The sequence below is a fragment of the Girardinichthys multiradiatus genome, chromosome 6, assembly GCF_021462225.1.
Source record: "Girardinichthys multiradiatus isolate DD_20200921_A chromosome 6, DD_fGirMul_XY1, whole genome shotgun sequence".
NCBI classification, from domain to species: domain Eukaryota; kingdom Metazoa; phylum Chordata; class Actinopteri; order Cyprinodontiformes; family Goodeidae; genus Girardinichthys; species Girardinichthys multiradiatus.
Genome location: NC_061799.1, coordinates 25,693,119 through 25,718,830, shown reverse-complemented (window position 1 = coordinate 25,718,830; position 25,712 = coordinate 25,693,119). Strand labels below are relative to the sequence as shown.

The following is a 25,712-nucleotide window of genomic DNA, read 5'->3' as shown; positions in this document are numbered from 1 at the left end:
GTCTCTTATTGCCGTATTCTTTCTTTTGCAAATTTCTGAAGTCTTTGCATCATTCTTTACAGTTTTGTACTCATGCTTTTGTTTGGCCCTTTTTGTTCTCCTTTTTGTCCTTGCCTCTTTTCTTCTACCCTCCCTCCAGGCCTGTTCTCTCTCTCCCTCCCTTGAAACCTCCACCCACCAATGTGTAGTTCAACGAGTGCAGAAATGTGCAGCTGTGGCTTAAGAGCGTCTTCTGTCCAAGTACTGCTGCCGTAGACTGATCATCACATTGATGGTCAGCCATTTGAGACGGGTCAAAAAGACTCCGGAGAACTGATTAACTCTGGCTCCTTTGCTGTCCTTTATTTTCTTAAGGGTATAGATTTATATGCATCTAACCCCGCTAAAGACTGTCACTTCTATTAATTTATTCCCAGATGAACAAGACAATAGAAACAACAAGTGACGGATAAGATGTAAGGATTCATGTCTTATGGATCCATGGCTTTCTAAATTGGTTAGATATTTTTTCCCCCAGTTTGTGTTTGGAGTGTGGGTTCACAGAGAAACATTTTTGATGGTGCATGGTAATTGGCTGATGCTTAAGTTACTCTCAAGTTAATGAAGCTCTGCAATAAAATCCTGCCATACTCTGCTAATCCAGTGACACATTTCAAGATCTCTTAACACTTATGGGGGAGTGAAACGCTGCTGCTTTTAATGTTTCGTGATTGAGGACTGCTGTGGTCTGCAGTACATGTCTGATTTGCACAGTCACCAAACATTCAGGCCTACACTCCTTGTGTACTCACACTCAGTGTTTCATATGTGTATGTAAGATCTGTTACAGTCTCGGAGGTGGGAAGCTCCTCTTTCTTTTAGGCATGCGTGGTTGTCCTGTGAGTGCGCAATAGGAACATGTTTTCCATGCGTCTGCCTTTTTCTCTGCTGACATCGATACTGAAACCATCAATGAGTAGCATGCCTGGGTCATGTGAGTGCTGCTTTGGCTCTGGAGAAACCTGGAGCGTTCCGCTCTGTATGTGTCACTGCGTGTTTGGAGGTGGTGGGAAGTTGTTTCTGAGAGAAACAAGAAAACAGACCACACTTTGTATGTCTGCTTGTGGTAGAGTTGTTCTGCAAAGCATCTACAAATGTTCATGGAACACCAAATCTGTTTATAATGTTTCTTTATTGTTAGAGGATGTGGTTGTAAGGCAGTGTTCGTTAGCCGCACACACAATACACCTGTTCTAGTGGCCACGCCCTTGTTTTTACAGCACAGACATCTGGGAAGCATATGTTATCATGAAAGCATCATTATGGATCCTTTCTGATGTTAGTTGATTGTTGTTTTTTCCCCTCCAAACAACCTGCAGGTGCATCTCAATAAATTGGAATATCATTTAAATGTCCATCCGTTTCAGTTATGCAATTCAACTCAAAAACAAATATGTTGGATAGATTGGTTTATATATATTCAATAAATCCGTTTGTTAAAATCAAAATAGCTCTTTGAAAATAACCTTCAAGCTTGTATTAAACATACCTTTGACTTAAAACAGATTTTTGTATTAAAATGTTTTTTGTTAATTATTGTGATGTAATATTGTAATCTTAAATATTGTCTTTTCATTATCTGAAATCATGACTGGACATCAGTCTGTTTAATTAATCTATTTGATGTGTTTCACTTAGTGAAACTGAGTTACTGAAATAAACAAACTTTTTAATAATGTTCTAGTTTATTGAATATGAGTCATAGTCAATGAATTAGAATGTGGGCTGATTGTTATCTTGTTTACCTAGATGCCACTGCTCGTCATAGTTGCAAGTAATGGCAAAACGTTTCAGCTGTTTCATTTTCTCTTACGAGGAATACAAAGTCACAGTCTTACATGGCTGTATGTTTGGAGAGCATCAGTCCCTTGTTAATGCCAGTGTTTTTTTGGGGGGGAGGAATTTTAGGAGTGTAAAACACAAACCTACTTTAGTGTCCTTCTAGGAATCACTGTATATTTTTTTATTGTGTGAAAATGAGAATAGTCAATGTCTGAATAATCAATATCTTTTAGAGGAGCCTAAATAAACAATAATAAGTATTGATTTATTAATTTGGAAAGAAAAGTATTTTTAACACTTTATTTTTATCACTATATTTTTTAACTTTTTTTGTATGACATGGTTGTCCTTGTTGCCTTACATTTAAAATGCCAGTAACCATGTTAACTCCTTAATTGTTTTGTGATTGTAGTGTTTCTGCTTTTTCTTCTCCAGTGGAGTCTGGTGTGTAAGTCAGTGTGGAAAGTCCATATCGCAAAGTTCTCTTTGTTAGTGGGATCAATCTTTGGATATCTTGTTTTTGGGATAGTGGCTGACTGGTAAGATATTTGCATTTTTCTAAATGACCAATCTCTGCAACTGAAGCAATGTTTACATTAAACCGTTTTTTTTTATGTCTTTTTCTTTAGGTTTGGCCGACACACAGTGCTGATCACATCGGTACTGTTTATGCTGGTGTTTGGGCTGACGGTGGCTTTCTCTGTCAATGTCCCCATGTTCAGCACCTTGCGTTTCTTTGAGGGCTTCTGCCTTGCAGGGATTACTCTTTCTCTCTTTGTCCTGAGTAAGTGACTTAACAGATCTTAACCTAATACCTGAGTGGATCTTTTGCTGGGGTAGAGAGGTTAGTGTTGTTTGTCCGCAGCAAGAAGGTCATAGATTAATATTCAAGGCCTTTATGTGTGGAGTTTTATGTTTCAGTTTTCATCTCCCTGTGCATACATGGCTTTACTCCGGTTTCCTCTCATGGTCCAAACACATGCATGATTTAGAATTGTGTGTGTATGTGAGTGAGTGAGTGAATTGTTTTTTTTTTTTTAAATCTTGTATGTGTTGGACTGGTAAGCTGCCCTGGATACACTCTGCTTTTGCTAATTTACCCCTAGAAAGAGTGCTAGCTCACCTGCTTCCCCGAATTCACCAGCTCTCTTATACCGGATTTCTGCACTCTTTTCTGTGGCAAAGAGTTCATTTCTGCTTGCCACTCTTCAAAATATCAGAGAAATGAGAACACTGTAATTTAGCATATGTGTTGATCTTCATAAGTCAGTGAAAATTGCCATTATGGTAACTGTGGTCAGATCAATAATTAAAAAGTTAAAAACAACTGAAATGTTGACCAACAATGGAAAATGAGGACTCATGTTTAAGCTGCCATTAGACAAAGTGAGACAGATGTCAGGGGAGGAAAGAAAATTGACAAAGCTCACTGTTAGGGATCTGGTGTAATTGTTTTTTTGTTTTTTTCAGTGGGAGATCATGCTGCTGCGATGAAAGATTATTAGCTTTTTACACATCTTTGGCAGGAATTCTTATTAACTTGGTGGGTGCTGTAGATAATTGTACCCGCATTTCCACTTAAAATCTTCAAAAGTAAATATCTCGATGCCGGGCCAACAAAAAATGCTTTTTGGGTATTTTGAAGCATCACTGGGAGAGTCTCTAAATTTGCACACCTTTATAAAGCTTTGAATGTCACTCTCGGTTATTGTAGAGATTAGATGGGGATGCTGGCATTTGTAGCAGACATTAGAGCAGCTGCTCTTATTTCCATGAATTAGAATTAGAGAGAGTCCCAGACATTCACAATTCCTAGTGTTTATCATAAATGTTTAAATGCATCTGTCATTATCCTTATTTACACCGTGCATTAATGACTCAGTGATGTAACGTATGAGTGCGTTGGTTTCAACATTAGGGGTCTAAACATTACTGCGCTCATATGGTCCTTGTTGTCTCCATGTATTGATGATAGAAGAGCACATTGGATAATGCAGGTTATGCTCTTATTGAAATAACATGCAATGTGGTATGCTGTCTATGAGGCCCCAGCCAATTACAAAGTCATAAAAATATTCAAACTATGAGTGATTGTGGCTATTTTTAACTAAATGTTCTGTCACATAAATATATCAGTCAAAGATCAAACACAACAAATATAAACCGGAATTACATTAAAAATTAACTAGCTTGACTATAATTCAATAAAGTGACTGTTTCCCTTTACTTCCTGTAATATGTGTATCTTGAATAGCTAATGGAAGGTAGGTGGGCTAAAAGCATCAAATACTTTCCTTCACCATTACTAAAAGGCAGCTGTTGAACAGACACCGCTGACTCTGCCCCAGTTTCATCTTTCCGCTTTCAGACCTTATTCGCCTTGATGTACATTTCCATTCATGTCTTCAGGCTTGTCTTCAGCACTTAACTTGTGTTCAGACAGATGCCTGAAAGCAATCGTATGTACAATGTCCGTCTTTAGAGCCTGCAGACTGCTGCATCTCACTGCTGCTGCCTTGCAAATTGCATTGCAACATGGAGCATAACAGTGGACTAGAAGGGGTAAAAAGATGGCTATCCTTATTTAATGATATGATTGGATTGTTCCCAGATGTTCCCAGATTGGTCCTATAAAGAACAACAGGACTATATTGAAGGAATAAAAATATTTGGGTCCTAGTCTAGATAAGTTATGTGTGTGTGTATGTATATATATATATATTTATGTGTATATATATTTATGTATGTATATATTTATGTATGTATATAATTTCTTATAAAGGTTAGCGACATATACTTTAATGCATATATATATACTGTATATATAGTGATAATGACAAGTAGTTGCTTCATTTTTGGTTGAATTAAAATGTCCTTCCTTTATCAAAGAAGTTGCTGCTTTAGTTTTAGTATCTGGAAAAACAATCCTGAATGACTCATTTTGTACAGACTATGTAAATTATTTGCAGTTAAGAAATGGCTGCAGATAAAAAGCCAAAATACTGAAACGGAAGTGAATATTGCTTACCCGTGCTTGTTATTTCCAGTTTGTCAAACTGGTTTTGTGTGTGACTTGGCAGCATTTGTAGCAATCACGAGCTACTCTCATCATATTATGTCACAATATTCCGAGAAGGATTTCAAATAGGATGACAATTTAGTTGAGATAAATGCATGGCAGCGGAGTATGATGCAGACATGCATTAATAATTTTTTCCATCCTGTTCCTACCTTACATGCCTACATGGCTGTTGTTTTCTTGTCAACTCTTCATGCATAATCAAAAGCAATTCTGCAGTATCAAGTAACACAAACAGCCAATTTTGTTTTTGTGATGCTTGTGGTATTTTCATCACTGAGATGCTGCCATTCGGTTTACCCTCGAATTAAACTTTTATTTTCATTTTAGTGCACTAGCGTGTCTCATGCTGCCATTTATTCCTTGTTACTACTAATCAGTAATCTAATAATGACAGAATGGGCATGAAGTGGTAACCAGAGTGCCACCTCTCAATGCATGAGCCAACAGTAATGTTGATTCAGATTAACTCGCTCTGTTTATGTGACCTTCACTCGGGACAGAAAAGGCCTAGATGATTTGTTCTATGACACAGAAGGGATGGGGAAGAGACTTGTTGATAGCAACCTTATAATTGCTGTTGCATTTGATGAACATTCTAGTCTCGCCAATGGATCCTTAAAAGCCTCTTTGGCCTCAGTAAATGTCCTTTGCAGAGAGAGGTTGGAAAAAGTGCAGAGGGGGGTGGGTTGTTCAACAAGGACGAAATGATGAAGCAAGGGGCCCCCAGAGTCCCTGTCATTCTAATTTACTCCTCACTGTATACCTTGAAAAGCTTTCATGGTCACCCAAAATAGACCAACTGTGCGGCCTGCTCTCAGGACAAAGAAGAGGTGGTGGAGACAGATGGAGGGAGAAAAACTATAAAGTGTAATGTTTCAACAAATTGATGCTAACATCTGTATCTATTGTTTTCACATTAAACTGCAGTTTATGGTTGAATAAATAAGTTGGTTTACATGACTACACTAAAGGAATCAGCTTTCAATACTTTTCAACAATTCGTCTTTTTACTCAAAAAGATACAACAAATTGGGTTAAGGAAAATAGTTATAATTTTATGGTCTTTTCTCAGTACTACATTTGTCAGTTTATTTATCTAAATAAGTTTTTCTTGCCTAAATTTGTTTTTGTTCAGCACCTCACCTCATGTAGCTCATCAATGCAACTGTTCCCCTGGTTATTTTGTCTTACTATCACTTGCTGTAGGCAGTGATTGTTACTATCAGAGTACTAGCTCCCCATTCCAAACTTAAAACAAGTTATAACATAGTTCTTTCTTGCTGTTGTTACGGGATTTCTAGCAATATAACTTCATTAAATCTTGACTCTGTGTTTTCCTATATTGTATCTTATCCCACTTTTGAATACTCCTGGATCAAGCAAACCTTTGCTGCTTGCTGCTTGTTAGGAGTTTGATGCTGGCATGCTGTCACCTTTATTTTCAATCACGTGTGACCTCTGCCTTCGTCACATGATGTTTTCCCTGTAGGCTCTGTGTATTGACAAAACTACACTTGAACTGCTCCAAGAAAACCGGAGCAGAGTGGTCTAATAGGATCTCACTAGAAACAGTCACTTTTACATTTGCATAGAAATTGGCCACATGAAAGATTTAGAAAAGTCTGTATTTATGCATTCCCCTGAATGTTAAAAACATGGCCCTCTTTTTTTGCTCTGCTTTGTGTTTGCCTGTGCTTACGAAGGAACGCTAGAGCCAAATCCCTGCTTCAACTGTTGTTGCACTGGAGACATTACTGTAATCCCTCTCTTTCTTTGCAATCCATATTCAGTAAATCTTACGTTATGAACCTTGAAGACAGGGTGCCATTGTATGCCACACTAACCAATTGATTAGCAATATGGGAATCTTTACATTGACTTTTATTCAAATTTTACAACTATATTGAAACAACAGTTCATTAAGGACACTGTGGGGTTATAGGTGAGCCGCTGTTAAACTCCAGAGCGATTTGTGCCCAATTGCCATCTGTTCCACCAGGATGGTCGGTCACAGACAAATCTCACAGCTAAGCTCAAATAACTGATCTGGTTTGACATCTCTACAGGTCCTGATTGTAACTGACCCACAGAAAAACAGTACAAATATTGACAGCCGACAAAAGGTGTGTAGTTTCTCTGCAGAAAGCACACACTTGGTTTTTGTTAAATGAACAGAGACTTAGTGAGGATTTATTTATGTATGTATTTGATCATGCATGCATAATTTTGACTGTGTGGATTAGAGAAAATCCACAATGGATTTCAAGCTTCATAATACAGTTCTTGTTTTTGAAATCCGTTTAAGTAGCTTGTCAATGATTATTTCAAAAGGAAAAAAGGCTTTTAGTGTGTCTATGATTTTTATGTCCACGATGAGTGCATGTGAACGTTTCCCTGGCGCTGTATTACCAGGGTCACTGTATTTCTGCTGTTTCTGTCCTCACAAAAGGCATCACAACAGAAGTGCATCCATTGTCTGTACATGGCATTTTTTTTTATTCAAACAGTTGTACACATTCTCCTTTTTGCAACAATCTGCACGCAGTGCACATGGCACTTGCCAAACAGGAAAACCAGCTAGGTAGAATCTGCAACCATGTTCATTTTTACAACCATAGACATTGTTGAATATAAACACAGACGGAATAACTATGGTAAAATGTTTCCTAAACCTTTCCAGTGGTCTCTGAACGAGAGAATGCCCACATGGAAATGTCAGCGACACCTAGAGAGGTGTATTAGGGAGGAATGGCCTCCATGTTCTCAACCCTGAGTGGTCTTTCGTTGTTGGACTATGGGTCATGAATGACAGAACGAGATACCAGATATAAGCAGCTTAAATGAGCTTCCTCCGCAGGCTGGTCGGACACTCTCTTAGAACTAGGGTGAGGAGCTCGGCCATCCAGTAGGAGCTTAGGGAGAACCGCTGCTCCTCCACATTGGGAAAAGAAGTCAGCTGAGGTGGCTCGGGAATCTGTTCCAGATGCCCCCTGGACGCCTGCCTCGAGAGGTGTTCCAGGCATGTCCCACTAGGAGGAGGCCCAGGGGACAACCCAAGACACACTGGAGTGACTATATCTCCCAGCTGGCCTGGGAACGCCTCAGGCTTCACTCAGAGATGCTGGAAGAGGTGTCTGGGGAGAGGGAAGTCTGGGTGTCTCTGCTGAGACTGCTGCCCCTGCGACCCGGTCTTGGATAAGCTGAACCCGACAAGTATGAGTTGTAGTAGGAATGTACTTCCTCTAAAGGCTCTTTTTCTGCTTATAAGCAGGTTTTCTGCAGCATAACCCAAAAGTCAAATGGACATTCTTAATGTCTGAATTTTCTCCTGACATCTCTGTATGAAGGTATACCTGAGGCTTGACTCCACTTGGCCTTTATTGCCGCATTGTGCGTTTGCATTCGATAGATAAATTGGAATGTTCTGTGCGTAAATGTATGGGTGAATATGGCTTAAAATTTATAGCTCTCAGGCCTAATCTTCAAAAGGTCTACTGTATAAAACCACATGCAAACCTGTTTCCGTTTGCAGAGCTGATCTACAAACGAAGAGCTAATCGGATTGCATGTGTAAAGTCAGTGGAAAAGCGGGTGCAAACTTTTTAGCGTTTTCACTTGATTTGGAGCCAATCATAAACAAAAGCCATGACACATCTCCTATGATAAAACTCTTTGCAACACTTTTCTTCTTGTGTCTGGATCATTTCAGTGCACCATTGCTGTCAGAGAGATTATCTGCTGCTGAATGCGCACAAACCTGATCATTGCAAATTGCGTACTGCCTGTCAGCTGTAAATGCTTTAACCATGTCACTAAACAAAACACATTGCATTATTGACAGTAACATTATGTCATTGCAGAGCAGTTGGAGCTGGATCAGTTTGATTACGTTGTTTAAATGTGAACATATGCCAGCGGTTGCTTTTGTTTATACAGCAAGAAATTATTTTGTGTCGCCAAAGAACAATTTAAACAATTAAACACAAGGTATCTCGTTAAAATATTGGCAAAGCAAACAAAACAAATTCAGTCAAATCATTGGAAAATAATTTACATATATAAACGTTGCCTCACTGGGTGTGTCTGAGCCCCAAACATAAAGCATCTGCTCACAGAACAAATTGAAACTCGGGCTTCTGCATGCACAATTACGCACTCAGAAGCGCCTTGCGCAAATGAACAGAGGGAAAATAATCTCATCTGGGCAGAGGCTGCGATGACAAACCTGCTGCTGTGAATAATGACGACAAAGGTTAACAAACGGTAACAGTCCAGAAAAGCAGGAGCAGAACGGAACAGAAGAAAAAAAATCAGCAGCTGGATCTGTTTGCTTTTCCTCTAGTTCCACATGGGCAGTAGCAGCCAGCCAGTACCACACGTAATTACCTCATTGAAATAAGGTGGTCTGCATTACTTTTGCACCTGTTATCCATTGCATCCACAATCTTTGAAAATCGCACGTAACACACCCACTTATTGCACGTGCTATTTTTTTTTTGTACAAGTAATTTGCTCCCCTAATTTGGAATTTTTGAATATCAGACTCTTAGTGGTGAACAAAACTATATAAAAAATCTATTCAATGTTATTAGACACAAGTCTGTTATGAACATGCTACTACTTGCAAATGGAAATGAGAACTTTACGGTGTATACTTGTATATAAAATAACCAAATGAAAAAAAAAAAAAAAAAAACTAAATACAAAGTCTTAAACTACTTTTGATGTAAACAATGAAGTGGCTGCTGCAAACCAATAGGAGCATAAACATAAGCTAAATGATAACAGCTAGCCATTTCATATATAAATCAAGCCAGTCCCCAGAACAACATACTGCATATGATAGACATGCATTGTGTTTACATCTGAGTTGTACAATACAATAGCTAAGCAGCATTATATTTACACAACAGCCCCCCATCAGTTTGAGTTAACCTTTTTTATCATCACAACACAAAGCTGAGTGCCTGTAAGTCAGTATCATGGTGCAGTCCACCTTTATGTTTTATGGTGAAACCCCCACCCACCCACATAAACACACTACGTACACTTTAGTGAGCTGAGTCATGCTATCTGGCTGCTTAGGGTGTTTGTGTGAGAAGGTTTGTGTTCAGCTGGAGACACAGTGATTGTGCTTCATGCCGGGCTTCCAGATCCCCTTTTTTTTATTTTTTATTTTAATGTTATTAACTTTTGAACAAGGTGCATACACTATATTGCCAAAAGAATTTGTATGTCTACTTTTACTTGTACATGAACTTCCTGTACATGTCATCCTATTTTTAACCTATAAAGTTCAGTTTGTTGATGGACCCACCGCTGCCAGCTATAGCAACTTTAACAATTCTGTTAACAGCTTCCACAAGATTTAAAAGTGTGTTCATAGTGAGACGAGAAACCAGAATTGCAGCCTCCGCTCTAATTCATCCCAAAGGTGTTCAAGAAGGTTGAGGACAATATTCTGTGCAGGCCAGTCAAGTTTCCCCACACCAAACTTCATACAGCTGCAGCCATGGAAGTGATTGTAACACTGGAATTCATTCGTTTGGTGGTGTGACCCAATACTTTTGGCAATATAATGTACAATGGTGGCAGTACAATATTCACAGGAAGCTGATTTCAATAGGTGTACACATATTATTGCATCATATTTTCATCATACAGAATCCTAAAACAAACAAACATCCCCAGTCAATCCTCAATATCTGGGGCATCCCCTTTACAGGCATTTCCTTGACAGAGTTTCCTGGCTGACAATAGAAGGATTCTATCAGGATATCTGTCAGATACTTTAGTGAAATCTGTAATCTGTGTGTGAAATCAAAAGGTACAATTCTTTAAAAAATATCTCTTTCCAAAAAGGTAGGAATTTTGGACAAGCCCAACATATATGGTATTGGTTAGCCTCTGTGTCACTATATATGCCCCTTTTTACACTAGTCCATACTAAGCACAGTTCGATATAGATCTACTCACTTTTTAGGCTTTGCCATTAGTAACGGATACGTGAAACCATTACTATTTTAATACATGCTTGCTTGATGTTCCAGGTGTGCTGAGTCATGCTGAAAACATGTTAGAAGACTGTTGATTACTGGTGGAGTGGTGGCCTAGTGATTAGAACAGGAGGTTTGCGTTCCAGAGGGGACACAAGGGGCCAGGTTTGTATCCCACAGATTGCCACTCTGGCTCCCTGAGCAAGACCCTTAGCCCCAGAATGCTCCCTGGGTGCCGCACAATGGCATCCCACTGCTCCCTATAAGGGATGGGTTAAATGCAGAGGACAAATTTCGTTGTAATGTGCATGTGCAATGACCAATAAAGATGATTATTATTATTATTGGGTAGGGGCCGATGTCACTATCACAGTATACATCTTGAACTGTTAAATTGTTGTCCGCTGGGCTTATTATGTGTATGATCACTTTAGCAATAGGTAGCGATAGCTTACCCTCACATGTCCTTTAGCCTGTTCTCTCTATTGCTTCCCTCTCTCTCCTGTTCTGATACAGACTGCTTTGTCTTGCCACCACAGCCTTCTCTGGTTCTTCTTTCAGTCTCAGTCTGACAAAAGCTATAGGCCAAACAGCACATACATATTACTTTTTCGTACTGTGGGGCCGCCTTGCTATTGATGATCATGCACACACTGAGGTGGTACTAAATTTGAATGAAAAACAAACCAAACTGTATAGAGTAGAACTGACTGAAGACAAACTGTGCTGAGTAGGTACAAATAGAAAAGGGGCAATAGTCTTGTCCCTATATTTTGGTGGGGTTTTTGTGCTGGAGTAATATTATTACGTTTTTCCATTCAAATGCTGTCCAAACTGAATTATTCTAGTGTGGATATTAGCTGAGGTAAAAGAGCTGGGGTAAGCTGGTAGCCCTGGCGACAGAATCTTTTCAATGTGAATGATCTTGACAAGTTGCCATTTATTTTTATTTTAGCTGTCTCCTTATCATAGATTAATATAATTGCTTTAAAAATAGTATCAGGAAATCCAAACTTATTTAAGACTTAAAATGACCATCTTACTGAGTCAAATGCTTTCCCTCCATGTAATCCAATCAACATTGCTTCTTGTTATTGTCCAAAGTTCCAAAGTATTTTTGTGTTGCATTTGGAAAACGTGAGCAGTTTTTCAAGTTTCTTTTTCTTCTGCTTTTTAACAATGAACTGCAGATAATAACTTTACCCCAAATAACCTATTTTTATTAATTCCAGAGCATGGATGGCCCCACCTCCCCATTGTCATATTCTTGAAAAATAAACAAATTTCTGTTTTGAATTGTTCCCTAATTTTAGGATCATTTAAGATGTTTGAAATAAGCCTCCAAGTTGTGGATTTAGGTGTATTGTTGATATACACGGATAAATATACTAGAGAGTGATCTGATAAACCATTTGTGCCAGTGTCACGCATTTGAATTCTACGTCTGTTCTTACTGAATGTGAAAAAATGATCTATTCAGGAGTATGTTGAGTGGGGGGGAGAGAAATGTGTGTGGTCTCCTCCGGAAGGGTAGAAATCTCTCCTTAAACTAATAATTCCTGTTTCATTCATGACATAATTTATCTTCTTTGTAATTAGCTGCTTTTGTAAATCTTACCATGAAGTATCAAGTTTAGATAATCTAATATCCTTGTCATCCCCACCTTAACATTCCTTTGGTTTCAGATGACATTAGCTCAAAAAACTGTTTATAGGGACTCCAATCACTCTCAGGAAGTGCATATATGTTAAAGACAGTCACACAAACAAAATTCATTTCCTTAATCACTATGTACCTGTCCTCTTTGTGTTTTCTATCTGATAAGTGCTAATAGCGTACATGCTTTGATGTTAAAATTGCAAACCTTCTTTGGTGTTGCAACTCGCAATATGATGATGCAAAAATATGCTTATAGGAACCCTTTTTAAGTTTTTGTGCTCTTAATTTGACAAATGTGTCTTTTATAGGATGGCTACGAGAGCCCTTTCTTTTTTCAATTTTGTCAAGATTTTTGATCTCTTGTGGGTTTACAATACTATTCAGACTATAGAAGAGTATTTTAACATTCTGATTAGCTTCCGTCAAGGTGAGGAGTTATAGTTTTAGTCCTGTCACCTGTCCTAGTAACAATCTTAAAGCTGCAATGAACAACAGCTAATGGAAAAAAAAAAACTCAACAATGCAATTAAAACTTAAAGCAAACAAAAATATTAATCTTTACTCCAGTCAGTGGGGGTTTCACAAAATAAACCTAGTAAGACCTGATATGATACAATCTTTAAATGGGAAACTCCCCCTGTCAGTAGTGAGCCCTCAAATATAATGTCCTTGCATGATATGCTCACTCTTGATGTATGATTAAACACTTTTCCCAGCCTCTAGATCAAAACCAAGCAGTAGTCTTGTACAGACTTGTCAATCCAGGCAAAATAAATTGTCCATTTAAATAAAAGGATCAGAGCAAGGAAACAAACTTTAAACAGAAACCCACTGTTTTTAGTATTTTTCAAGAGAGCTCTCTCTGGTATTGCTAGAGTTTATTTTTGGCAGATGGTCCTACTCTTGTGAGTGCCTCTGCACTGTTCTCTGGTTTCCCTCAGCTGTGATCCCCATTAGCCTCTTTATTTGTTCCATCAATGTCTCCGGTGGTTTGATAACAGTAATGTGAAGGCCCTTCTCTGACATCTCTTTTGTCACTTTTTTCACGGTGTTATACAGCCACGTCTCATCTTGGTAAAATACTTCAGCTTCCCTGGGAATGGTTTCTGGAAGCATGTACTGTTTTCTTTCAATGCTCATGGCTTCAGCGTATTTTATGGGATATTATCTGATGGGATAGCGGCTAGATCGCGCTGTGACCGTACAATTGGGAAGTTGTTGAGGGAAGCTAGAGGTTTTTCTTTAATAATAATAATTACCTTTATTTGTCATTAGTAGCAGTTTGACAATGTCTATCATTAATGGGGTGTCTTTCTCCTCACCCTCAGTCACGCCACAAATTCTCACATTATCTTATTGCATTATCATTCTGAGTGGCCTTCTTGGTCATCAAGGTGCAAGCTAAGTTTAGCCTGGAGTTTTTTTGTTCAGTTAAAACCTCTTCAACTGTCTGCTCTTGCTCTTCTGTATCCAAAGTCTGGCTTTCCACTTCCTCAATCCTTATTATCTGTTTTTTATGTCTTTAGGTTGTTGTGTATTGTCCTTTCTAAAATCTTTGAGCTCTTTGTAGATCGCCTGCGGGTTGATGTTATTTTTGCCGCCCTCCATTTCTTCGACAATGCTAACTTTAGCAGTGTTAGCATTAGTCAATGTGCCATCTTTGTTAGCTTTGGTTTCTTCATTAATACCTTTGTTTTTTTTCCTTGTTTTCAACTTTTTGTGGTTGTCTTTCACCATTGCCTGTTCTTATTTGACATATTATAACAGCTATGCTTACAAACAAGTACAATTTAAGGGCCTTTTAGATAACATACCAGAAGCAGCAGTTTTATGCAGCCATCTCACGGCACATTCAGACCTTTAAATCCTTTTTTCTGAAAGGATTTTAGATCAAATAGACATTTTTATTATTGGCTTAATGTTTCATATATTTAATGCCTTAGTTTAAACTGCAAATTCTGTTGAGAAGGTGGGGTGTTTGCTTCTCTTTAACTCTGGTTAAAAATAATGTTTTCAAGACCTCTCGGGGAGGAGTGCTTACTGACTACATGCTTCTGCATGTCATGGGTGTGTGTGGGTTTGACAGAAACCTGGTAAATATAAGATACGGCAACCAGTTTATTGGCTGAGACATGACTCAGGTCTGTTTTTGAGGAGTTTTACAGCTATTCTATCTAGAATATTTTAAATGAATCATCTCCAGTGTTCTATTTGTGATTATCTAGTCTTGAGGAGAAAGTTATGTGTGCAAATGCTTTGAGCAGTTAACCACTTCACTGCTGTTAGCTGGACCAATGAGCCAGAGATTGGCTTTCACAGCAGGGCTCCATTCAGTCTCCAGACAAGGTGAGTAAGCTGATGTGATAATAAAAAAGAATGACTTTGAAAATTATCATGTGGAGATTACATAAAATATTCCAAATATGTATGATTTGGGGGAAAAAGTTGTTCCCAGTATATAAGATGGCAATATTAAAGGTTGGGCAGAGTGTCTGTGTGTGTTAATGTGAGATCAGGTAAGAAGTGTGTGAATAGAGATGAGGATTAGAACATTTGAAAATAAGAGGAAAGAAATAGGGATGCAAAGTCTAATATTTCCTAGCATTGTATTGCTGTATTGTTATGTTGCATCAGAATGTGGCTGTATTTTTACCGTTAATAAGTAACAATAAAGCAGTTAAAAGTTATAGTCTGCGTTGGATCAGATCAAATGAAGGGTTGCATGACATTGGCTGTGTCCAAATTGGAAATTGCTGCATCGAAGGACCCAGTCTACGTGGCAGGGTCCTTCTGAGGCCACGAAAACCATAAAGTCAGGAAGTGAGTGGCTGTGAAATTGGCCTTCACCAGCAGTTCCCGATCTTACCCCAGTGTAACTTCTGTCGCCTAGCAACTGTGACAGCATTAACAACACAGCTGTGAAGCCCGAACAATTGAGCCCGAAGTTTTGCTTAGTGTTTTTTGTTGTTGTTGTTCATTTAATCCATGAGGAACTTCAGCAGTGGTACAGTTGTCGCAGGCATGCGTTATATCTCAGGCTGAGATTTTCCCCTTTATATATTATGTCTTATAATTTTGCTTTGTTTAAAATGTTCCTGTTTTATTATATGCATTTTTTTATTCCCGTTCATTAATCAGCCATTTAAAATGTTTAAAATATTTCTATTCAATTGCAGCACAGGTACCTTTAAGGTTTTAACTTGTACTTAGATTTCCTTTTGCATTTAAAAGTGTATTTTTCTTATGTCAGAAATCAAGCTTTTTTTTTAGCAGGTCTTTTTTTTTTTTTTTTTTTACAAGACTACGGACTTATAAGAGTTTGAAAGTCTCTTTTGTCCATATTGTACTTATCTCGCATTTGGTCAAAAGTAGCGAATGTTCTTTGTATAGATACATTTTGAAAACCGTGTATCCCTTTAAGTTTCCATTGATTATTTGAGATTCCTAAGAGTGATGGAGTAAACTCATGATTATATTCTAATGGAGCTACTACTAAACTATCCTGCCATTTAAAAGGTTTTCTAATTTGATGCCATAAAATTTTTTAACTGAGGAACAGGAGTCTTCATAGAGGAGTAGATTATTGCTTGTACCGGGGTTGGATAGCAACTCCAATTTTCCATCTCAACCCAGCCAGCCCCCTGTGCACCACACCCGAAAGATAAAGACTTACGACCAGTAGTAGAATTGAAAGCGAGGCAATCCCATACCACCAATCGCCTTTGGTCTCTGCAGGAGAGATTTCTTAATCCTAGGGGTCTTTTTGTCCCAAATAAATTGAGAAATCAAACCATCTAACTTTTTGAAAAAAAAGCTTTGATATTGAACTGGGGGATACTATGATTGACAAACAGAAACAGGTAATTTACTCATCCTTAACATATTAATGTGTCTGCAAGAGAGTCTGGGAGATTCACCCATTTGTGAACAGGCTTAATAAATTGTGTTTTAAAAGGCCGGAAAATTCTTGTCTAATTGTAATTCCTAAATTTTTTTTAGTTCACTTGAAATTGTAAAAGGATAGGTGTTAAGAAAACTGCAATGTTATGGAGCTGTGCCCTTACTTAAAAATTAGTTTTATAACCCGAGATTACTCCAAATTTCTGTAAAACTGGCATTATGACCAGTAAAGATTCTTTTCCTTTTGATATATAACAAGTCAGAAGGGAGTTTTTAAACAACATCATGTGCCCTACAATAACTTTTAAGTTTCCTCTGATGTATGATGTTCGTGTCCATTGACGTATTTTGATACCAGGTGTTAACAAATGAGCTAGAGACAGCTGTATGATTACATCGCCTAGGGCAACGGGTGTGAACACAACATGAAATGTTACCTAATGAGAAAAATAAATATTTGATAGTTTATGTTTGCTCTTACTCCATCTTAGCTAGAGGACACATATAACACACATTGCCTCAGGAAAGCAGCCAACATCTGCAAAGGCCCCACACATCTGTGCCACCACCTATTTAAACTGGTGCCGTCCAACATGAGGGACAAAACCCTGCGCACACACAGAGCTGTGACTTTTCTAGAAATATACACAGATAAACTGTAACAATCAACTCGGTCATACTTTGCACACTCTGCCTTCCATCATATTATTAAGCTGTATTCTGTTGGCACTGTATAAACTGTAAATATTATCAACCTGGATCACCGTTTGTGCATTATTTAACATTAATTCTTCACAGGCCTGCCCCTCACCGATCCACATTAGTTCTGCTCAACTGTTTGAATTTTATGTTTTTTATAGTGTCTTTTGTCCTATTTTTTATTTGCTTATTATGTCTTAACTCAAGAGTGAAACACATTTTGTTGTGCTGTACGTTTGCACACTGCAATGACAATGAAGTGCATTCTACTGTATCTTCGTACACATTGAAGTTACATACAGTATCTGTAAGGCTTTCCTTCTTTATCACACATTTCAGGTTACCCCCAGCCCTCCAATAAAAATACCAGTTTACTGACCCAGATTAAGAGACCATTTAGAGGCTCAGGAAACCTTTGTAGGTGTTTCAGTTAATTAGCTGAAACACCATAAGTTTCCAATATTTTACATTTTTCACAGAATTCTAATATTATGACACATTGAATTTTGGATTTTCATTATCTGTTAGACATAATATTCTAAATTACAGAAAATAAAGGCTTAGATGTTTCAATCTCTGTAGTAAATCCATATAAGGTGTGAGTTTCACTTTATTTACACAATATATTTAACCTTTTCATGATATTCAGATTTTTTGGATCTAATTGTAGGTGAGGGATAAACTGACTAAGTCAAGCATAGTCGAAACCTTTCAGTATCAGCTTCATCTTCAAACACATTTGAAAAACTTTACCTGTTGGTATGCTGAACAAAATATCCATTATATAATAATTAACAAACTTTAAAGAAAAACAAATTTGAGAATTTCCAATGATATCATATAATATAAAGCCGTTTGGAGCTGAGGAGAACTTTAATTTCCAACAAAATTATATAAAATGGTTTTGTGTTAAATCTCGTCTTTTTATTTCCTATTGTTCCAAATATTCAATTGCATTAAAGTATCATACCTTGTCTGAGAGAGAAACTGGGTCGAGGAGCTTAAAATGAAAGTTATAGAGATGTTAGAAGATTCCAGGTGAGATGGTGTGTTTATTGAGGAAGGTGGGGAATAACCCATTTGTTTGGAAATCTGAATTGTTTTTGACAGGGCTTAGGGTTTTATGTGAAGCAGATATTATTTGCTGTCACTCCTTTTGTATATGTACTTTATGAGCAACGCAGTTATTTACTCAAGTGCAAATGTGTGTTTCATTAGACTCGGGAGAAAGGAAGTACATAAGGTTAGATAAATAGCAATATAGCGCTCTGCAAGACATGTCCATGGATAGAATGAGATTTTATGCAACATTTTTAATGGTTAATAATTTTTTATTTATTTATATGGCTTTTCATTTTGGAAGTGTTTTCTAGTCATGGGAGACACAGCATTTAGCCTGGATTTATGGAATTTAAGTAAAGCAATAAAATGAACTATGTATATTTAAATACAAAATGCCAAGGAAGAAAGAGTAGGTATAGAAGAAAAATGTCTAAAAGCAAATGTGGAAGAAAGAGGTAGTAAATTATTTAGCACACACACAAAAAAGGGCAATATATAGCAGGTTTGCTTCTGTCTTTTTTGCAGCATGCCACTTGCTTAATTTGGCACAGATGCTCAACGCTGTTTGTAAAAAGTCCATAAGGGTGCTGGTCATGTAACCTCTTCAGATTTGCATAACAACCGGGCAAGTTGTCCTGGGCCCAGGATAGGGGACAGGGCCCAGTCTGCAGTCTGAATGCAGACAAAAGCGATGTGGGACCAGCTGCCTGTCGTGGACGGAGGAGACACAGACAGGCTTACAGGTTTGTTTAGCTGCATCGCCAACTCCCCGCCCTCCATCCCACCTCGTTGGAGACTGTGAGAGGCACATGGAGTTTTACAGACTGTGCTGACCTGGACCGCAGCACTGCTGTCAGCTGGCCTGATCAGACACACCTCACTTGAAGAGATGATTAATTCCATGTTTCCTGATTTCAATTAATACTCATAAATTTGTCTGATCTATACCCTAAACACATGAAGAATGCCTTAGTTAAATGTGGGCAAATTGCATTAGAGCACAGAGCGGCTATGTGCTTGTCAAGGCTATTTTAAGAGCACAATTTGTTTTCACTGTGGAACAAGGCTGGGTTTTTTTTCAGTCAAATTCTCTACTGATTTTATTTTTTTACGTAGCACCAGTTCAGAGTAAAAGTTATCTCCTTAGGCTAGCTTGGTCATTTATGTAGATATCCTGCTGCAGTGCTGTCTTTTGTCTTTTCGGCATTGGGAGGGTAGTTTGGTTTCATCTTTCTCTTTATTGAGCATAATGAGATGCTTTCTCTCAAGAACGCTGTACACTTACTTCAGTCAATATTCTATCTACACACAGGTAAGGCTCCAAGGGTATTGTGAAAAATTCTAACCTCCATTTGGTTAACTTCTAAATGTCAAATTCCTCTTTAACAATCCAAATGACTGCTAAGACTGCTTGTGTGTATGATGCTGATGGTTATTGTAAATTTGCTCCAACCTTAGTTCAGTCTGTCATTATATGACTGGAGATTTACCCATTTTGTTAACAATTATTTTAAAAGATAGGAGGTGTGATGCATTATCCAATGAGCCAAGGCATGTGCAGTGCAAACTATGTGCAAGGCGCAAATGTCTTCACCCAAAGTAAAGCAGTTTCTATTGTTGAAGCACACTTCCTCCTCATTGCTCCAACTGTCTGCTGATAAATAGGTTAAAGTGCACAGTGAGTCTTTTTTTACATCTGGCTGGGTTAAAGTTCTTTTTCTTGCAATGCTTGCATTTTATGTTGCTCAGCAAATTTAATTTTCTAAAACATTTTACATACTTTAGTTTTTTTACTTTGATATTCCAAAAGATTTGTTTTAAAGGTGAACTTATTATGAATTAAGTGTCTCTGCGCCAGTAAAATGCATAATTATCTGCGCAAAAATGATAAATCTGTCCTGGCAAATGCCTTATTAAGGACCTGTAATTGGTTAAATCACCATAGACATGTTTCTGCTTTCTTCACATTAGTTTAAAAAAAATATGTGATCTCTCAATTCCTTAGTAGACAGGATGTGAAACATGTTCCGTTTCCCGAGTCTGGATGTTAATAGTTTTCAGTTACCCAATTCCCAGATGGAAACCTTCTGACAATTAATAGGTTTGTGCTGATATGTCTCTGTGTGGAAGCATGGAAATTCCAGATTTATATTTGGCCATACAAACACATTCTGGGACATAATAATAATATTAACACTTGTACTAGACTGATTGGTACCAATGCTGCAAAAAAGAAACGAACCACTTGAACTTTGCTGAGGTAGTTGAAATTCTGTGAAAATTGTAGATAAGACTAATCAATAAGTATGGCCTTGTTCACAGTCCTTTTATGTCTGACTGAAAGTAGAATGGAAAATTACTCAGGATGTGTATAATAACACTTCAGCCTATCCATCTTATTCATATAACCCATGACTTTTGGACCAGAATTCCTGCATGTAAACATTCTTTTACATAGCAAACATGGATAAAAATCCATTGAAACCTCAACTTTTACACTTTAAACTTAATAACATAATTATAGGTGCAGCTTCGTATTAAAAGCACATATCCTTGGACATGAGTTTTGTTGTTATTGACAGAAGAAAAGCAGCCCTGTGTTGCAGGACCGCCCATGCACCCGCAACCTTTTTGAAGGTAAAAATATAATTTAATTTAATTTAATATTGATCTGTTATTTTCTATGCTTCTACATCTGCTGAGAACAGATTAATTGTAGATTTGACTATAGGGCTAATTCTCTGTTGTTAGTTGAGAATGCAGTTAAGAATGTACAGACTGGAATATCATGCACTGATAAATTATTACCGACCATTAAAGGACATTAGTTATTTCTGGAATCTAAAATCATACTTTCATATTTTCTAAGAAGTGCTGTTAATCATCTTGAGAAGCTGATCATTCAATTCAGAATCTAGTCGTTGCTAGAGGGGTAAGGATCCTTCTCCATGAGGGTATTGTTGACAAAGTAAAAGGAGCAAACATTTTCAATGGTAGCTTTACATTTGGAATTTTTAGCTGAATTTGTCATGATTTCTCATCAGTTGGTAACAGACTGAAACTGACCAACCAATTGCAGAACCAATCATTTTCAATTTGGTTACATGTTTAACATAAAGTTGTTGAAACCATAACTCAACTCATTTTATTTTATTTGTTCCTCTTCATTTATATTTGTTTTGTGATGGGACAAGACCTTTAAGGGTATAGGTGCCGTGAATAGTGAAACAAGTGCTGTAGCTTCTCAGGGACATACCTGTAAGTGTGTTAATATTGAAATTTACAGGAATTTGCACACACAATCAGTCATAAAACAACACTGTCCAGTATAATGTGGTTATTTTATTAGATATTAAGTAGAAACAATATTTGCCAGCGTAACTGTATTTAAATCAGTTTGTCATATAATTTGTGACCAGAATATCAGCTTTCTACAATTGCTACAATCCCCTTAACTACACAACCCTAAAACAAATGCTGTTACCCTTGACTTCAGTGATCTGACAAAGACCTTTAACCTTGTCAGACTTTCATGCTCCACCAGTGTACTGGCTTTATGCCAGGACCCCTCAGGTGCTTATGTTCTACTGGAAATGGAAGGGTAACATTAAAAGCAATGTGCCCTGTATTTTCAGACATTCATGACTAACCATGGCATAAACTGTGCTGTGCAGTCACCCTGATACTGCTGGAGTTCATCTTCTGTGTAGCTAAAAGGCTGCTCAGGGGTTTCTGTTTGTCATCACTTGAAAGACTCATCAGGCTAAGGCCAAAGTTCATTAGACCCTTAACAGGTAAACACTGTTTACTGACAGTGATTACAGGTCTGCCATTTAGGGAAAAGACTTTAATACACATATGAACTTAGTGTGAATGCTTTATAATTTTAAGAATATGTTTAGTTCTGGATAAGATCCAGAGAAGACTGGTATAATCACCAAATTAAGTTACCAGGGCCTGTGCACTTAAACAGTGTTAAGTTCAGAAGGCTATTTCAATAGGGTTGTTGTCTAAGAATTTGGTCATTGGCACAGTTTGAGCCAATGAGAGTGTAATATTTTAAAAAAATCAATTGTCATACAGTACACTATCGTTCCCTGGTTTGAATAATGTGACTCACGTGCTTTGACCTTCCAACGGGCCAGACCAGGCATCTTGGGTCACTTAAATCTCATTGTGACCAGTGCGTACAACAATTCAGAATGGCAGGAACAACCCAATAAGTACTTTATGATGTATTATCCAACTAGCTTTATAACCTTCTCTTTTTTAATCTAAAACAAGACCACAAATGCTATGAATAGAACTATCGAAAGTTACATGTCAACTTGCACTGGAATCACTATATTAATGGATTTATCACCGCACTTTGCAAGTGCCCTTTCCACCTCCAGAGGAACCCAATTTGGACAGATTATAAACTCTCTGCCCACAGATGTCCTTGTAATCCAAGTCAGTTAAGAAATTATATAAAGATTGATTGTAGTCAATGGTACCCTGAGTATTATGAGGTCCCAATGGCACAGTCTTGCATTATGTGTTCATGATGACTGATTTGTGCATGAATTGCATTGATATTTTCATTTGTTCTCCTGGTGACTAATCAGTTGCAAGTGATGTTTTGTCTTTGTCATTAGAACAGGTGACTTTTTCCACACAGTCTATCAGATGTACAGCTGTGTCTACTCAAAAAAACACAAGTTAATATCTTTGTCCTTGACTAATTGTTTTTTATTAATGTTTGAATGTATGTAATTTATGCTGCATTTTATTTCCCTCTGAAGTCAAATGTCAAAGTATAATGTAAGAAGAGGAATTTTGTTTCCCATCAAAATGTTGAATTTACTGTTATTTTCTCACCACCCCGACGCCACACTCAACAGCCAGGTATTAATTTCCTAAACTTATTCCTTTCCTTCAGTTGTGAGCATTTGCCTGTTCACTAATGCAGGGAGAGTCAGTCCTGCAAGCAGGTTGCTGCTTCAGTTTCCATGATCTCAGGATATAGATTTCTGCCCACCACAAGAACAGAATCCAGAATGGTATTAAAAAACAATGAAATCTGAAATATACTACATTAATATAATATTGCTTCACAGCAGTTATGGTTTAAAGTCATGCCTATCTCTGTGGAAAGGTGCAACTAGAGTGGTTGGTTTCTATAAAGTCGATGTAATTGTTACAAGTCATAAATTCTAAATGTACCTTAAAAATTCATTCAGAGGACCATCTCTTTATAATAATCGGTAAGCAATTTACAAAAATCAATGGCTTGATGATTTAGAGAAACCATTGCGTGGGGCTGTGCAAACTTCATGTGACCAGAAAAAGGCCTCATAAGTCTGTGGGTGCAAAGAGTGACTGCTCTGAGTACCGTTAGTGGTAAACCAACCTCTTTCACATGTCAAATAATGGACTTCCTTGATTATGCCATGTTTGACAGAAGACTAGATGGTTTCTTCTGAGAGTATAACTCATATTCTTGTATTGCCCAAGTCAGCAAACCAGCCAAAGCTTCTTTGGGGATTATTATTGTTACTAATTGGCTATTGGCCTGATTGTTGAAGATGTCAGTTCTACATCCACAGTTTTCAACTTCCCTACAAATATATAATTTATTATTATTTTTTTTTCAAATTGAACATCTAACTTGTTTTGTGTCTCATTGTGCTCCTGGTTTGCAACTTTGGACCATTATTATCTGTAGCTCCGGATTACTTATCAGTAGATTTATGTCATTGGGTAAGCAGGAGCTGCGTGTTAGGGAATGCTGAGCTAGTTATTTGCTAGAAGATTAGGGTCACCAAGAGTAAGGAGCTCTGGGCTCATTTTTACAAGCTCTGGTCATCGTTTACCAATTCATTCTAGCTCAGTCATATCAGTAGGTGACAAATTAAAGAGGAAAATCACGAATAATGGTTCACAGTGAGTTGTTCAGCTCATCTGGGACAGCAGAACATTTTCCCAGTTTGGAACAAGATGAACTTCTTACCAATCAGCGGGCTTTTAAGCACAGTTAACTTCTGATACAAAGAATTCAGTCAAATAACCAGTGAACTGGGATGTTCCTTGCAGCACCCCACTAACTGGGAGCCTTGAGGTTACTTGGTTCACACTCAGCGGGTCTTGCACCATTGCCCTGCCCTCCACTCATTGGCTTTGTCATTCCAGCTGCGATCATGTCTGTGAACAGAGAGCATTATTCATGTCCTCAGAGGGGGGCAAATCCTAATTAAAATTCCAGCCTTTCCCACTGGAATGAAGCTGGGCCTGACAACACCAACTGTATTATCCTGGCCCTGTCACCTTGAAAGTCCCATCTGAGGAGTGTTTCTTGGCAGCACAGGAAACCCATTAGACAAAAAAGCCATGTGTCAGGCAAGTATCGGAGAAATGAAGCAGGAGAAGATTTAGTGAGAATTGCAGCATTACAGTTGTGCTCATTTTCATTAGTTTAATGTGAACCTGTCTTCTGTACTGCAGTAAATAACGGTCTAGACTGTCTTGGGTTGCTGGCTGTCAGTGTGGTGTGCATGCTAATGACTAGGTGAATGAATCAGTGGCATTCTTGTAGTGGAGAAGTGAATACAAGTAACTCCTTTCTTTTTACTGCACCCTCACAAAAGTTTTCTGTTTTTATTTGTCTGCAGCTTCAGATCAGCAACTCAACATACTCATTTGTTTAGGACATCAAGAATTGTTTGTGTTGATTAGGTGATGGTTTTGTGATATTAAAATTTTGTAAAAGGTGGACAAGAAACCAAATGTCTATAGCCTCAATTTTTCTTCCTTCATCACTGAACCACACCATAATTAGTATTTGTAGAAATATGTTGCTGTGGATTTCACTGTTTAAGTGAGCTGATATGGGCTTCTGTAGTCATCCCAATATATGAAGCCTATGTTGCATGAAAAATTATAAAACCATCTTTGTGCATTACTGTCAAGCATCTTGTTCTGGCCTGTCAGCCTCACCTAGTCAGATGTGTTATGTCTTGTTGGTTGATTAATCAAGTTTGGTCTGTTTCTGTCTGCATTGTGGATAATAAGGCACTGTTGCTGTCCTGTGTTTCTTTAATGCCCTGACAGCATTGGAACAGGAATCCGCTGATTAAACTAACCTGAGCTTTTCTAAATCAGAGTTGAGTGTATAAAATGATCTAATTGCTTTTACTTCAAATTAAAAAGCAGTTGTTATCATGTTTGTAATTATTCCTGGTGCTACAAAAATACTTGTAGAATTAAATAGATTTTGTGTTTTCAATAAAGTATAATTATTGAGCAGAAAATAATCATTTTTGTCGGTCTCTTAGCTTTTCACTCATAGTTCTAAAACATTACCTTTAATAAGAAAGATAAGTAGGGTTTCTTTAGTTTCCAGACTATGACTGTTGATTTTGGCGATTGTAAATATTTCTATAGAGCTAAATCTAGGAGCTTTCTTTCAGGCTTCTGACTGGCAGTGTGCACCAACAGGCTGGTGTGACTTTAC

General features: G+C 37.7%; 1 protein-coding gene across 2 annotated transcripts in view; it reads left to right on the top strand.

Moving 5' to 3' along the window:
- The window catches only part of LOC124870049 (solute carrier family 22 member 23-like), a 57,087-nt gene that overhangs the window by 10,215 nt on the left and 21,160 nt on the right, over positions 1-25,712 (top strand). For both annotated transcript variants that reach the window (XM_047368472.1, XM_047368471.1), the window contains exons 2-3: positions 2,257-2,360; positions 2,451-2,605. In XM_047368472.1, coding sequence (XP_047224428.1) covers positions 2,257-2,360; positions 2,451-2,605 — 259 coding nt within the window. The remainder of the gene's footprint in view (positions 1-2,256; positions 2,361-2,450; positions 2,606-25,712) is intronic.